This window comes from Corythoichthys intestinalis, chromosome 17, assembly GCF_030265065.1.
Source record: "Corythoichthys intestinalis isolate RoL2023-P3 chromosome 17, ASM3026506v1, whole genome shotgun sequence".
Lineage (NCBI taxonomy): Eukaryota > Metazoa > Chordata > Actinopteri > Syngnathiformes > Syngnathidae > Corythoichthys > Corythoichthys intestinalis.
This window is the reverse complement of record NC_080411.1, coordinates 33,547,345-33,563,886: the sequence shown is the minus strand read 5'-3', so window position 1 is coordinate 33,563,886 and position 16,542 is coordinate 33,547,345. Positions and strand designations below refer to the sequence as shown.

General features: G+C 44.4%; 1 protein-coding gene across 2 annotated transcripts in view; it reads left to right on the top strand.

Moving 5' to 3' along the window:
* cplane1 (ciliogenesis and planar polarity effector 1) overlaps positions 1-16,542 on the top strand; it is a 66,836-nt gene that overhangs the window by 32,755 nt on the left and 17,539 nt on the right. For both annotated transcript variants that reach the window (XM_057819175.1, XM_057819174.1), the window contains exons 23-30: positions 41-152; positions 2,134-2,404; positions 2,537-3,505; positions 8,198-8,349; positions 12,739-12,821; positions 13,400-13,446; positions 14,865-15,138; positions 15,216-15,563. In XM_057819175.1, the coding sequence (XP_057675158.1) occupies positions 41-152; positions 2,134-2,404; positions 2,537-3,505; positions 8,198-8,349; positions 12,739-12,821; positions 13,400-13,446; positions 14,865-15,138; positions 15,216-15,563 (2,256 nt within the window). The remainder of the gene's footprint in view (positions 1-40; positions 153-2,133; positions 2,405-2,536; positions 3,506-8,197; positions 8,350-12,738; positions 12,822-13,399; positions 13,447-14,864; positions 15,139-15,215; positions 15,564-16,542) is intronic.

The following is a 16,542-nucleotide window of genomic DNA, read 5'->3' as shown; positions in this document are numbered from 1 at the left end:
CACTATTTGTAAAAAAAACAATAATTGCTCTTGCTCCTAGGTGGCAGACACGCTAGTACTTGCCTTCCCTGAGGAGGAGAAGTCTGTCAGAGTCTCCCTCAGGGAGAAATATAACTCACTACTGCAGAACCTGAGGCAATTGAGCGTTGTCGGTACAGATTTATTCATATTATTTGACATTGTACTAGTCTATTGGCAAATTACATCTCTGTAGTTTTTTAGGTATATTATTTGATTGCCGGGAAGAGTTGGCTAATCCTTCCCAGCTCAAATGGATTGGACATCTATCACCATCAGTGGCACCAAAAGACATTCATGAACTGCCAACTCTCCAAGTTAAAATGGAGGGCACTGGGTTGAACATGAGCAGTGTAAAATTCTGCTTATATTATTACAGTGGTAGGAAAAAGTATCTGAACCTTTTACAATTTCTCACATTTCTGCATAAAATCACCATCAAATGTGATCTGATCTTTGTCAAAATCACACAGATGTAAAAACAGTGCCTGTTTTAACTAAAACACCCCAAACATTTATAGGTTTTCATATTTTAATGAGGATAGCATGCAAACAATGACAGAAGAGGGAAAAATAAGTAAGTGAACCCTCTGCCTAAGGAGACTTAAAGAGCAATTTAAACCAATTTTTAACAAACAGTTTAAGTCAGGTGTGTGCCCAATCACTGATGAGTGGTTTAAAGCTGCCCTGCCCACTATAAAACACACACCTGGTAAGAATTGTCTTGATGAGAAGCATTTACTGATGTGCATTATGGCTCGGTAGAAATTGCTGTCAACAGACCTGAGATCAAGGATTGTTGGTTTGTATAAAGCTGGGAAAGGATACAAAACATCTTTAAAGGTCTGGATGTTCATCAATTGACAATCAGAGAAGTTATCTACAAATGGAAAGAGTTTGGGACTGTTGCTTCTCTCTCAAGGAGTGGCCGTCCACCAAAGATGATGCCAAGAGTTCGGTGCAGAATACCCAGAGAGGTAAAAGTGTCTGCTAAAGACCTATTGAAATCACTGGCACAGTCCAATATCTCTGTGCACACATCAATGATATGTCAAACTATGGCCAAGAATGGTGTTCATGGGACAACTCCACGGAGGAAGCCACTGCTGTCTAAAAAAGCACATCGTGGCTCGTTTAGTGTTCACAAAAAGGCACTTAGACACTACACAGAAGTTTTGGCAAAATATTTTGTGGACTGATGAAACCAAAGTTGAATTGTTTGAGAGTAACACACAACGTCATGTGAGGAAGAAAAAAGGAAGAGCTCACCAACATCAACACCTCATCCACATAGTGCAGCATGGCGGAGGGAGCATCATGATTTGGGGCTGTTTTGGGGCCTCAGAGCCAGGACAATTTGCAATTATTAATGGAAGAATGAATTCAGAAGTTTATCAGGATATTTTGCAGGAAAATCTGAGGCTGTCTGTAGACAGTTGAAGCTAAAAAGAGGATGGTTGATGTAACAAGAGAATGATCCAAAACTTCAGAATGGTTTCAGAAGAACAAAATACACGTTCTGGAGTGGCCAAGTCAAAGTCCAGTCTTGAACCCCATTGAGATGCTCTGGCATGACATAAAGACAGCGATTCATGCCAGATATGCAAGGAATCTGACTGAACTACAGCAGTTTTGTAGAGAAGAATGGGCCAAGTTTAGTCCTAATCGATGTGCCAGTCTGATCTGCTGCTACAGGAAGCGTCTGGTTGAAGTAATTGCTGCCGGGGGGGGGGGGGGGGGGGGGGGGGGGCAAAATATTAAATGTGATGGTTCACATACTTATTTTTCCACCTTCTGTCATTGTTTGCATACTATCCTCATTTAAATATGAAAACCTATAAATGTTTGGGTGGTTGTAGTTAAAGCAGACACTGCTTTTTCATCTGTGTGATTTTGACAAAGATCAGATCACATTTGATGATTTTATGCAGGAATGTGAGAAATTCCAAAAGGTTCAGATAGTTTTTCATACCTCTGTATTATGATTGTTATGTGTCTAATAAATTAAAAAAAAATCTAATCAGTTAGAACTTTTTTAATTAATATTGATTAATCCAGTTTATTCGCATAACAGTATTTATCACAAAAAGGCACTTTTTTATTTGTGTCTTCTAGAGGAGGATGACAAAGAGCCAGTCGGGAAGACCATGAAGTGTCTGATCCAGGAGAAACTTAGGCACAGGAGAAAGCACCTGGGACGATTGTTAAGGCACTTGGCCCCCACGGAGCTCCGTATTTGGGAGAAACATGATGATGAGGATGACAAACACGGGGCGGATGCGAGTGTGAGCGCCTTCAATTTAACTGACTGCTCTGATGGAAAAAGTACAGAGAATCTGACATCTGTGTCCGTCTCACCTGACCCTCACATCCCATCCATACCCAGGTAGACTGTATGCAATTATTGTAGGGATATCTAACTCATTGTGGGTATGGGTTCCCTCAAAGAAAATTTGGTATTTCTAAAAGTAATATTGGGCAATAGTTTTAAATGGTGTGCCTTTGTTGTCTTCTACAGAGAAGTGAACACTAATGCAACAAGAACTGCAATTCTGAATAAGAAGGCAACTGACAATGTAACGCTTCCCTCCCTTCCAATCATTGGCACCTGGGAGTTTGAGCTGGAGGATGACGAGTATCTCGCCTTCCTCGAGTTATTCCTAAGCTACATGCTGGAAAAGGATATCAGTGAAGTGAGCGAGCCTCCCCTGCTAAAGTCCTTTTGCTCTACTCTGCGCGAGAGGGAGCTGCACTCACTCACTTTCGACGTGCTCACCACGATGCACCGTCGCCAAAAAGATGGTCACCAACCAGCAAGGAAACACTGCACCGACGAGCTCCCCGTTTTTCGAGCCGGATGCTGCCGCCGGCTCGTGAAGCGCGGTATGACCCCCGAGTCGCAAACTTCAGCGGTCTGGAATGATGCTTGTGAGTCTAGAAGCAACCTTTCTGGGTTCGGTCTGACGGACATTATGACAGGGAGGGAAACGGGTTTATTTAGCCTCCGACATAAAAAAGCAGGCTCTGGTTCATACAGTAATCAAAGTGCCTTGGCGTTTGGCTCATCGACCATCACGGAAGGCATTGTAGAACTTCAACAGGTCCTGGATCCTAAATTAGAGGCGCACTTCCCAGTGCTCGGCCGGCTGCTGGAGTGGATGTTGCGCTGGGCCGACAAGAGGGTGCTCTTTGGACATACTGGCAAGAAGAAAAAGCCAAAGATGGAAGAATCATGCCAGGACGGGATTGTCATTCGCGTCAAAACCTCTGCGCCAGCGCTGCTCACTTCGCTGAGCCTGCTGGAGAGCAGGTTTATGCATCTTCAGCCAGGCTCCTTGAAAGCACAACAGACTGATGCCCCAATGCTGCAATATGAGGCGGAGAAGAAGCTGGAAAAAGAGAGCAGTGTTGATACCGGCTACCCTGTATCAACTAACAATCTCATGGCTAGTTATGATGATGTAATACAGCAAGGAAAAGAGTCCATGTGAGTGTTTTTTGTGGTGTCAGATTGGTACTAAGTGCCAATCTACATCTTTTCTTCCTCATTTCCTATAAAGCTGGGGTCAGGAATGTATGGCTGGTGAGCCATACATGGCTATTTTGATGAGCGCGTCCGGCTGTCTAGTGACATCACTGACATCTTTAATGTGGAGCCCGCTGGCTCGGCTAAGCTATGAACTGGGTGTTACACCAAGTTATATTACCCAGAATGTGCAGGATCAGTTTAACTTTCATCGGTCATGATTTTTTGGGCTGTCAAATTGGCGCCACTTCTAAAAGAGCGACACTCACGAAATGGCTACTCGCAGAGGCGTAGCAAGTGTCCCCGGGGGCCCCAGGCAACAAGCAACATGGGGCCCTTCGAGCGTGTGCAAGTAAGGGGGACAGTTGGACTTTGAGCAATAGAAGAAAGAGTATCCATCCATCCATTATCTTCCGCTTTGTCCGGGGTCGGGTCGCGTGGGCAGCAGCTTTAGCAGGGAAGCCCAGACTTCCCTCTCCCCAGCCACTTCAGCCAGCTCCTCCGGCGGGATTCCAAGGCGTTCCCAGGCCAGCCGAGCGACATAGTCTCTCCAGCGTGTCCTGGGTCGACCCCGGGGCCTCCTGAAGGTGGGACATGCCCGGAACACTTCTCCAGGGAGGCGTCCAGGAGACATCCGAACCAAATGCCCGAGCCACCTCAACTGGCTCCTCTCAACGCGGAGGAGTAGCGGCTCGACGCCAAGCCCCTCCCGGATGACCGAGCTTCTCACCCTATCTCTAAGGGAGAGCCCGGACACCCTGCGGAGGAAACTCATTTCGGCCGCTTGTATCCGGGATCTTGTTCTTTCGGTCACGACCCACAGCTCGTGACCATAGGTGAGGGTAGGAACGTAGATCGACCGGTAAATCGAGAGCTTCGCCTTTTGGCTCAGCTCCTTCTTCACCACAACGGACCGGTGCAGAGTCCGCATCACTGCAGACGCTGCACCGATCCGCCTGTCAATCTCCCGCTCCCTCCTACCCTCACTCGTGAACAAGACCCCAAGATACTTGAACTCCTCCACTTGGGGCAGGATCTCATCCCCGACCCGGAGAGGGCACGCCACCCTTTTCCGGCTGAGGACCATGGTCTCGGATTTGGAGGTGCTGATCTTCATCCCAACCGCTTCACACTCGGCCGCGAACCGCCCCAGTGAGAGTTGGAGGTCACGGCTTGATGAAGCCAACAGCACCACATCATCTGCAAAAAGCAGAGATGCAATGCTGAGGCCACCAAACCGGACACCCTCAACGCTTCGGCTGCGCCTAGAAATTCTGTCCATAAAAATTATGAACAGAATCGGTGACAAAGGGCAGCCTTGGCGGAGTCCAATCCTCACTGGGAACAAATTCGACTTACTGCCGGCAATGCGGACCAGACTCTGACACCGGTCGTACAGGGACCGAACAGCCCTTACCAGGGGGCTCGGTACCCCGTACTCCTGGAGCACCCTCCACAGGACTCCCCTAGGCACACGGTCGAACGCCTTCTCCAAATCCGCAAAACACATGTGGACTGGTTGGGCGAACTCCCATGCACCCTCGAGGACCCTGCCGAGGGTGTAGAGCTGGTCCACTGTTCCACGGCCGGGACGAAAACCACACTGCTCCTCCTGAATCCGAGATTCGACTTCCCGACGGACCCTCCTCTCCAGCACCCCTGAATAGACTTTACCGGGGAGGCTGAGGAGTGTGATCCCTCTATAATTGGAACACACCCTCCTGTCCCCCTTTTTAAAAAGGGGGACCACCACCCCGGTCTGCCAATCCAGAGGCACTGTCCCCGATGTCCACGCAATGTTGTAGAGAAGTGTCAGCCATGACAGCCCCACAACATCCAGAGCCTTTAGGAACTCCGGGCGGATCTCATCTACCCCTGGGGCCTTGCCACCGAGGAGCTTACCAACCGCCTCAGTGACTTCAACCCCAGAGATCGAAGAGCCCACCTCAGAGTCCCCAGACTCTGCTCCCTCAAAGGAAGGCGTGTCGGTGGAATTGAGGAGGGCTTCGAAGTATTCTCCCCACCTACTCACGACGTCCCGAGTCGAGGTCAGCAGTACACCATCTTCACTATACACAGTGTTAATGGTGCACTGCTTTCCTCTCCTCAGACGCCGGCTGGTGGACCAGAATTTCCTTGAAGCTGTCCGGAAGTCGTTTTCCATGGCCTCGCCGAACTCCTCCCATGTCAGAGTGTTTGCCTCGGCGACCGCCGAAGCCGCAGTCCGCTTGGCCAGCCGGTACCTGTCAGCTGCCTCCGGAGTCCCACAGGCCAAAAAGGCCTGATAGGCCTCCTTCTTCAGCTTGACGGCATCCCTTACTCAATGTCCCTCACCTCCCCCGGGACAAGGGAGAAGTTCTGCCGGAGGTGGGTGTTGAAACTCTTTCTGACAGGGGATTCTGCCAGACGTTCCCAGCAGACCCTCACAATACGTTTGGGCCTGCCAGGTCTGGCCAGCAACTTCCCCCGCCATCGGAGCCAACACACCACCAGGTGGTGATCAGTTGACAGCTCCGCCCCTCTCTTCACCCGAGTGTCCAAAACATGTGGCCGCAAGTCCGATGACACGATTACAAAGTCGATCATTGAACTGCGGCCTAGGGTGTCCTGGTGCCAAGTGCACATGTGGACACCCCTATGTTTGAACATGGTGTTCGTTATGGACAAACCGTGACAAGCACAGAAGTCCAATAATAGAACACCACTCGGGCTCTGATCGGGGGGGCCGTACCTCCCAATCACGCCCCTCCAGGTCTCACTGTCATTGCCCACGTGAGCGTTGAAGTCCCCCAGTAGAACGAGGGAGTCCCTATAGGGGGCGCTCTCCAGCACACCCTCCAAGGACTCCAAAAAGGGTGGGTATTCTGAGCTGCTGTTCGGTGCATAAGCGCAAACAACAGTCAGAACCCGTCCCCCCACCCGAAGGCGGAGGGAGGCTACCCTCTCGTCTACGGGGGTAAACCCCAACGTACAGGCACCAAGCCGGGGGGCAATAAGTATGCCCACACCTGCTCGGCGCCTCTCACCGTGGGCAACTCCAGAATGGAAGAGAGTCCAACCCCTCTCGAGAGGATTGGTACAGAACCCAAGCTGTGTGTGGAGGAGAGTCCGACTATATCTAGTCGGAACTTCTCTGCCTCACCCACCAGCTCAGGCTCCTTCCCTGCCAGAGAGGTGACATTCCATGTCCCAAGAGTTAGCTTCTGCAGCTGGGGGTTGGACCGCCAAGGCCCCCGCCTTTGGCTGCCGCCCAACTCTCTACGCACCCGACCCCTTTGGCCCCTCCCACAGGTGGTGAGCCCATGGGAAGGGGAACCCATGTTGCCTTTTCGGGCTGTGCCTGGCCGGGCCCCATGGGGACAGGCCCGGCCACCAGACGCTTGCCTTCGAGCCCCACCTCCAGGCCTGGCTCCAGAGGGGGGCCCCGGTAACCCGCGTCCGGGCAAGGGAAACTGGAGTTCATTTCTTTTTCTCATCATAAGGGGTCAGTTTGAGCCATGCTTAGTCTGGCCCCTCACCTAGGACCTGTTTGCCATGGGTGACCCTGCCAGGGGCTTAAAGCCCCAGACAACATAGCTCCTAGGATCATTGGGACACGCAAACCCCTCCACCACGATAAGGTGATGACTCACGGAGAAGAAAGAGTAGCAACACAAAAATGCCACCATCGGATGCGGAGGTATATACCTTTGTGTGAAATCAGTAGTCAGATTGGCCCTACGACCCACCAAATTCAAATTATTCCGTAAAAACGACTGATTGGTGGACTACCGACCGAAATGAGTATAGAATTTGTTAATAAAATTGTTTAGGATTATTTTAGATGCATATTTTATATTTTTCTTATTGAGTATTCGGCGAGGAATACGATAGACCCATTAATAGACTTTTTTGGAAAAATCACAATTTCTTTAAGTAGTCACATGAATAATGAGGTGGCCTGTGAAATTCAACGCAGAACAACTCTGCAAAGACTTTCCAGAGAGTACTTAGTGAATCACTCTTTAATCAATCATGTGGTATTAATAGCTGATTGGACTTTCTTAAACATGTATAATCTATGTGACAAGGTTAGCGCTGATTGGGATTGATAACAGATTTGTTAGAAAAATCTGACAAATGATTCTATGGTATGAAACACCCTCTGCACTTGTCGCTGCGACAGTGCAGTATAGCTGTGTGTGCTAAATCTGTTGGCCCTCTGGGGGCCCCTGCTGGCTGGGGGCCCTAGGCAATTGCGTGGTTTGCCTAATGGGACGCTACACCTCTGGCTACTCGGAAACTTTGCATTTCTCGGCAACAGTTACACACACATGTCCCCTGGTTGTGATTTCCACTTTCAGTACATTTGTGCAATGCCACACGATATTTCTATTTGCTATGACACTGTTTTAAAACAGTGCTCCCAAAACAGATTTAGAACAGAAGACTCGCACACTATAAGTAGATAGAGATATAAAATGTGTTTTTTTGGGGGGGGGGCTCTCTACTAAAAATGTTCCTGACCTCTGCTTTAAAGTATCTTTTGGTGTGCATGGGTTTTTTGTATGTGTTATGTGATTTTCTGGCGACCAGCTCATGATAAGATGTTAGATGACTGAGAATACGCACAGATGTACTGTTTTGTATGTTTTTATGTGTATTTTCTTTTAGTTGTCCTCACACAGATGAACCAGAGGAACTTAAGTCTCAAAGGACTCCTCTCCCTGACAACCAAAAAGAACTCCCTTTAAGCGCTTCGATACCAAGTGCTACTTCACAGCGACCATGTTTTGATGATTTGGATATCACTCCAGAAAAAGAAGGTACAGCACAAGTTCAAGTTGATTGTAAGCTGTATTAAAACATGCTAAATAATTACACTAGTCTACAATTTTCTTTGAAAATATCTACATCAGAGATATACAGTTGTGGTCTAAAGTTTACATACACTTGTGAAGAACATAATGTCATGGCTCTCTTGAGTTTCCAGTTATTTCTACAACTCTGATTTTTCTCTGATAGAGTGATTGGAACAGATACGTCTTTGTCACAAAAAAAATTCATGAAGTTTGGTTCTTTTATGACTTTATTATGGGTGAACAGAAAAAAGTGATCAAATCTGCTGGGTCAAAAATATACATACAGCAGCGCTAATATTTGGTAACATGTCCCTTGGCCATTTTCACTTCAGTTAGGCGCTTTTGGTAGCCATCCACAAGCTTTTGGCAAGCTTCTGGTTGAATCTTTGACCACTCCTCTTGACAGAATTGGTGCAGTTCAGTTAAATTTGATGGCTTTCTGACATGGACTTGTTTCTTCAGCATTGTCCGCAAGTTCTCAATGGGGTTTTGGGAAGGCCATTCGAAAACCTTAATTCTAGCCTGATTTAGCCTTTCCATTACCACTTTTGATGTGTGTTTGGGGTCATTGTCCTGTTGGAACACCCAACTGCGCCCAAGACCCAATCTTCGGGCTGATGACATTAGGTTATCTTGAAGAATTTGAAGGTAATTCTCCTTCTTCATTATCCCATTTACTCTCTGTAAAGCACCAGTTCCATTGGCAGCAAAACAGCCCCACAGCATAATACTACCACCACCGTGCTTGACGGTAGGCATGGTGTACTTGGGGTTAAAGGCCTCACCTTTTCTCCTCCAAACATATTGCTGGGCATTGTGGCCAAACAGCTCGATTTTTGTTTCGTCTGACCACAGAACTTTCCTCCAGAAGGTCTTATCTTTGTCCATGTGATCAGCAGCAAACTTCAGTCGAGCCTTAAGGTGCCGCTTTTGGAGCAAGGGCTTCATTCTTGCACGGCAGCCTCTCAGTCCATGGAGATGCAAAACACGCTTGACTGTGGATACTGACACCTGTGTTCCAGCAGCTTCTAATTCTTGGCAGATCTGCTTTTTGGTGATTCTCGGTTGAATCTTCACCCTCCTGACCAATTTTCTTTCAGCAGCAGGTGATAGCTTGCGTTTTCTTCCTGATCGTGGCAGTGACAAAACAGTGCCATGCACTTTATACTTACAAACAATTGTTTGCACTGTTGCTCTTGGGACCTGCAGCTGCTTTGAAATGGCTCCAAGTGACTTTCCTGACTTGTTCAAGTCAATGATTGTTCAAGTCAATAATCACTCACAAGAAATTGCTAATTCGTGTTGCTGTATGTACAGGACTGTCTCAGATAATTAGAATATTGTGATAAAGTTCTTTACTCTCTGTAATGCAATTAAAAAAACAAAAATGTCATACATTCTGGATTCATTACACATCAACTGAACTATTTCAAGCCTTTTATTATTTTAATATTGCTGATTTTGGCTTACAGCTTAAGAAACCTCAAAAATCCTATATCAAAAAATTAGAATACTTCCTCAGACCAAGTAAAAAAATAATTTTATAACAGCAAAACTAAATCAAACATTTGAAAATGTCCATTGATGCACTCAGTACTTGGTTGGGAATACTTTTGCACGGATTACTGCATCAATCCGGCGTGGCATGGAGGCAATCAGCCTGTGGCATTGCTGAGGTGTTATTGATGCCCAGGATGCTTCGATAGCGGCCTTCAGCTCATTTGCATTTGTAGGTCTGGTGTCTTTCATCTTCTTCTTAACTATACCCCACAAATTCTCGATGGGGTTCAGGTCAGGGGAATTAGCAGGCCAATCAAGGACAGTAATGCCATGGTCAGTGCACCAGTTACTGGTGGTTTTGGCACTGTGGGCAGGTGCCAGATCATGCTGGAAAATGAAATCCTCATCTCCATAGAGCTTTTCAGCAGATGGAAGCATGTAGTGCTCTAAAATCTCTTGGTACACAGTTGCATTTACTCTGGACTTGATGAAACACAGTGGACCAACACCAGCAGCTGACATGGCTCCCCAAACCATTGCTGACTGTGGGAACTTCACACTGGATTTCAAGCAACTTGGATTTTGCTCCTCTCCAGCCTTTCTCCAGACTCTGACGCCTTGACTTCCAAATGAAATGCAAAACTTGCTTTCGTCTGAAAAGAGGACTTTGGACCACTCTGCAACTGTCCAGTGCTTCTTCTCCATAGCCCAAGTCAGACGCTTCTTCCGTTGTCTTGAGTTCAGAAGTGGCTTGACCATGGGAATACGGCTATTGTAGCCCATTTCCCGGACACGTCTGTGAACTGTGGCTTTTGATACCTGGACTCTAGCTTCAGCCCACTGTCTTTGAACCTCCCCCAAATTCATGAAGCGGCTCTTCTTCACAATTTTGTTAAGGCTGCGGTCATCTCTCTTGGTTGTGCAGCGTTTCCGGCCACATTTTTCCCTTCCAACAGACTTTTTGTGGATATGCTTTGAAACTGCACTCTGTGAACAGCCTGCTCTTTGAGAAATTTCTTTTTGTGTCTTACCCTCCTGATGGAGGGTATCAATGATGGTCCTCTGGACAGCAATCAGATCAGCAGTCTTCCCCATACTTGTGATTTAGTTTACTGAACCAAGCTGAGTGTTTTTAAGGCTCAGGAAACCCTCGCAGGTGTTTCGAGTTAATTAGATGATTCAGGTGATTAGTTGAATAGCCTACTTGTATACTTTTTCATGATATTCTAATATTTTGAGATAGGATTTTTGAGTTTTCTTAAGCTGTAAGCCAAATTCAGCAATATTAAAATAATAAAAGGCTTGAAATAGTTCAGTTGATGTGTAATGAATCCAGAATGTATGACATTTTTGTTTTTTTAATTGCATTACAGAAAGTAAAGAACTTTATCACAATATTCTAATTATCTGAGACAGTCCTGTATATTTTTGACCCAGCAGATTTGATCACTTTTTCTGTTAAACCATAATAAAGTCATAAAAGAACAAAACTTCATGAATGTTTTTTGTAACAAAGAAGTATCTGTTCCAATCACTCTATCGGAGAAAAATCAGAGTTGTAGAAATAACTGGAAACTCAAGAGAGCCATGACATTATGTTCTTCACAAGTGTATGTAAACTTTTGACCACAACTGTAAATTGCTAAATCATACTTGCTGTGGTGACATAGATTGGTGTAATTATGTAATATCAGTTTTACAAGTTGCTACGTTTGACATGAGATGGATATGGCGGAAAACACTCAGGTGACTTGAAGTTCCGCTCTGAGACCCCCAATTTGGCCAAAATTCAAAATTGTCCGACATGCATGTTTGATACATCATTGGAAAGCTTAAAATCTCAATTTTCTGGGGGAAGAAAATTTTGAACAGGAGGGCATTAAAAAAAAAATAAAATAAAAAATTAAACAGCAAAACCCTAACTGGAGGCGAAAGCACGCGAGAGCAGAATTAATTAAAGACGCCACGATGATAATGACACATTATCGTGTACTTACCTCTTTCCGATCCAAAAACTCCATGTAGCATGTATTACCGAGTGTCAAGACGCAGCTGTGAATGGCCATAGCCAGATTTTTTTATTTTATTTTATGGGTGAAACACGGTGATATAACAAAGGTCGCGATGCAGAAATCGCAGACAACAAGGAGTGGTTGAGATTTTCTTTTTCATATAGTTACCTTTTTAAACGTTGTTTTTCAATTTTTCTTTGTTTGGATCAATTATTTATCATCTAACATAAAAATATACAAAAAAAAATACAATTAAGCGATAGTTATGAGGTAGATATCCGTGACTTTTTTACAGACGCCACATTTTTCATTGTGACGTCATTTGTTTAAAAGTTTAAAATATGTGAGTGAATAATTTTTTAAAGTCGTTTTCCTTTTTAAACTAAATATTAGACATCAATTAATGATTCTAAGCTAAAAAGACAGACATTTTGAATAATAAATATAATGACTTCTTTTTATGGCTTGGTTGAAACAAAAGCGGTTGCGGGACATCTGTTAAAGGGTGTTTCCAGGCTAAAACAGACAAACTAAAAATAGTTTGGGGGCTTAATGTGCCATGAATCTGCTATGGCAGCATATAGACATATTGTTTTATCAAACACAACAGTTTTGGCTTGAAATACTGCAGTTTCTATTAAAGAGGAGTGCAAGAGCAGAAACTGCTTTTTCAGTCTTGTCTGTGTTTTCCGCCATAGATCAGTGTGTCCACAGCTTATGAAATGTGCCTATTTTAATAGTGACCTTTTCAGTGACCCATATTGAGTAAAGTATCGCTACTTTTATCCAGGAACCATTTTTTCTTGTAGACCAGTGTTATCAATGTTTTTTTTTTTCATAGGCAAAAGCAGCGATGAGCACACAGAGCAGTTGTCCTCTCTTTCCAACGGGATTCTGTCAGAAAACCTTTGCTCCCCTCAAGCGGTCAATATCAAGCCTTCATTGTGGCTATTCTCAATCAGTACAGTTTTTATGTACAGTATGGGTAATTCTGTGCCAAATCACCAAATTTGAGAGAAAGTTCACGACTCACCATCTTAGATTTCCGTCATATTACTTTTACAACCCCTTTTCCAACGAAGTTGGGACGTTGTGTTAAGCATGAATAAAAACAGAATGCAATGATTTGCAAATCATGTTCAACCTATTTTTAATTAAATATGCTATAAAGTCATGATATTTAATGTTCAAACTAATAAGCGTTGTTGTTTTTCGCCAATATTCATTAACTTAGACACCTAGATTAAGAACTCCAGGCAGATCTCATCCACACTCCTCAGGATTTCAACCACCTCAGTGACTTTAACTCGAGAGATAGTACGCCGATTAGGCTCTCCTATTTCTATAACTAGATAACACATCGGCATAATATTTTGCACAGTAAGTATTAGTTACAAGAGCATAAAAAAAAATTTGAACCGAATCTGAGTCTGGAGCCTTTTGGTGATTTGGCATGGAATTTCCCCATGTAATCAATTGTCTTGTCTTCTCCCCCCACCCAGAGTTTAAAGCTTGAAGAGCTGATAGACATGTCCAGCTCCACATCCCTGTAAGTTATTTGGGCATTTACTGTAGTTAAAAAGTACAGTGGTTTGAAAAAGTTTGGGCACCTCTGATAATTTTCGTTTTGTATTGATTAGCAATTTCAGTTAAACATACCGTATAGCAGACAAAAAGTAATATTTGAGGAGTGGGAGGAAAACATTTTTTTTTTTGTAGGCATTTGCTGCGTTATTGAAAGTGTAGGATTTCTATTTTAAACAAAAGAAGGCAAGTGCATAAATTTGGGTGGCCCAAAAATTACATCAATATTGAATGGATTCTCCTTTTTAAAAAATAATGCCTCTATAGCCGCCAGGCTTTTTTTCACTTCTCGAATATTACTATTTGTCTGCTATATGATATATTTAACTTAAATTGCTGATAAATACAACCAATGATATATAAAGGAAAATCTTGAAAATTAATATACAGTGGTACCTCTACATACGATCGCTTCGACACACGAACTTTTCGACATCCGACGTAAAATTTGACTCGCCATTTGTTTCTACATCCGACGACATGATCGAAATACGACGACAATGGCAGCACCGCAGACGAATGCACGGCGGATTTTCTTGTGTGACAAATCAACACAGGTTTCAGAAAAGGTTGGTGCAGGTGGTGAAACAAGGAAAAAGTTGATGCTTACCTTCGAAATGAAGATGCAAATGACAGAAAAATATGAGCGTGGGGTGGGCATCCGTGAAATGGCCCAACAATACATCTCCACGGTCCTCCTCCGACCATCGTTCGCCAGTCTTTATAAATTAAGCTGACAATTCTTATTGTCTCCAAAGAAATCGCCAGCTTCGCCACGTTTTCATCATTTCTTTTACAACTTATTCAACACAAAACGCCTGCTGTCTGCCGCAATTGATGGTGTTCTCAAGAGAACATTCAAAGTGAAAGTGAAACTTAAGCTCACCGGTCTGTCTCTGGCACGTGAGCCCCGCGGTGCGTTCAGGTACACAAAAAAACGTCCGCCTTATTAGAACCCGATTCGTTACACTATTACAGGAATTATTATTATTCTTTTTATTACATTATTCCAATTTTGATTTATAATTTATTTGTTTTGCTACGTGTAATTGCCATTTGTAATAGCACCAGCAGTATTTTTTAAGGATTTAGTGCAGGTTTTTGGGCTGTGGAACGAATTAATGGAATTATAATGTATTCCTATGGGAAAATCCTGCTCGACATACGACCATTTCGACTTACAAACAAGGTCCTGGAACGGATTAACTTCGTATGTAGAGGTACCACTGTATTACTATATTTAAGGAAAAGTAATCAACAGATTACCGTAGCCGAGCATCCACTGTCTGAATTTTCCAGCTGAAATTTTAAAATTGCCAATGGTGCTGTAACATTCGAATAACACGACAATCATTGTTTCTTTCACCTTTCTTCTTGTTTCAGTCGCGCCAGAAGCCATCCAGTGACCGTGGCACAGAGTGGTTCAATCCCTCAAACTGCACCTTCTGTCCAGCCTGAGGAGTCGGTTAACACAGCGGGGCCCCATACTAGAGCATGGCCGTACTCCAACACATCATTAGACCATACAGGTTTTCAGCCTCAAACATCTACAGCAAGCGCACCTGCCCCAGACCCCTTTGGCCTAGGCCAATCATCCTCCCTTCAGGCTCCGCCAATGAGACAGCGTCTGGGTGAAGATTTATACAGACTGGTCCAGGTAAAAACGCTCGCGATTTTCTTCCATACATCCATTGACGCTTACCTGCGGATTTAAATATTGGTCTTGTGTTGCAGAACATAAACTACATGAGCCTGATGGATGTTTTGGGAGTTTCATTTTCCAACCTGCAACTTGCCCAGCAGAATTCGTATTTATCTCAAGCCAATGTGAACCCCTCACATCCTCCTGTGCCACCATCTTATATGTCAAGCGTGCCACCTCCACATAATCCTCAACCTGTACACGGCCCTGCAGTATCTCAATTACAAATACATGTGCCAGACCCACAACCGAACAACACGCAATCTATACCAGCATCTGCACCCGCGTATGCCTGCCAGAATCCCAGACACAGCCCGCACGAACAAGATCATGTCAGCAATTTTCCCTTTGTTACTCATGACGCAGAAGGAATATATCAGGTATGTTTTCACCAACAGGCACCATGCACTAGTGGTTAACACATGTATTTTGGAAGTTTGTGTTGAATTGACCTTTCTGTTTGAGCTTTGTAAATTGTTACTCAAGGTTACACCAAGTCTGGATGGCTTGGGTGTAGTGGCACTTTGGCAGTTTCTCTTGATGCATCAACAATGCATGCATACATTACCCACCGGGTCTGGTTGCGATATGTCACCTTGACACTCTTAGCGATTGAGATATTATAAACCAGTCCTCATTTGGTAATGACCAGACCTTTTGAATCTTGTGTTGACTTAGCCCCATTACTCAAGTGAAGAACAGTTCAACATATTGAATTCATTTTTTTTTTTTTTTTTTTTTTAAATCAATGGGATATTTTATTATGTAGAAGAAATTTTTGGGGGGGGAACCGTTTGTTCACTGGATTACAACGTTGTACCAAAGGCAACAGTCATTAATAATGGGATCATGTCACTAAGTTTTTATCTCCAAGAGGTACTAGGTTGCCCACTCTCACCAGATTATTTTGAACCACTGGCAATGGCGTACCGCACGCATGCTATTTTTAGACCGTGACGTCGCATCGTAAAGCGGAAGTAAAGCGGAAGTGGGACATTATAGACCCGCCCTCGCATAGAAACGTAATTTCTGCTACGTTTCGCCGGTAATATTTCAAAAACGAACATGCCGATCACGCATGCTTTTTTGGAACTTGTAGAAACGACTCAAGACATTACGACACATGAAAGATGTTTTCTTCATACGTTTCCGGAAACCAGAAACTATGGAGGAAAAAATGTGAAGACCGAATCAACTTGCGCGGACTTTAACACCAGCTCGGTGAATCCATTCACACTTCATATGCAGTAAACATTTTGTTGGGTTGGCATGGTCTTTCAGAGGACTAAGCTGTGAGCCATTTTTATATTTTTAACTTGTTCTTTTAGCATAACGTTGTGCTGTACTGCTTCTGTCTGA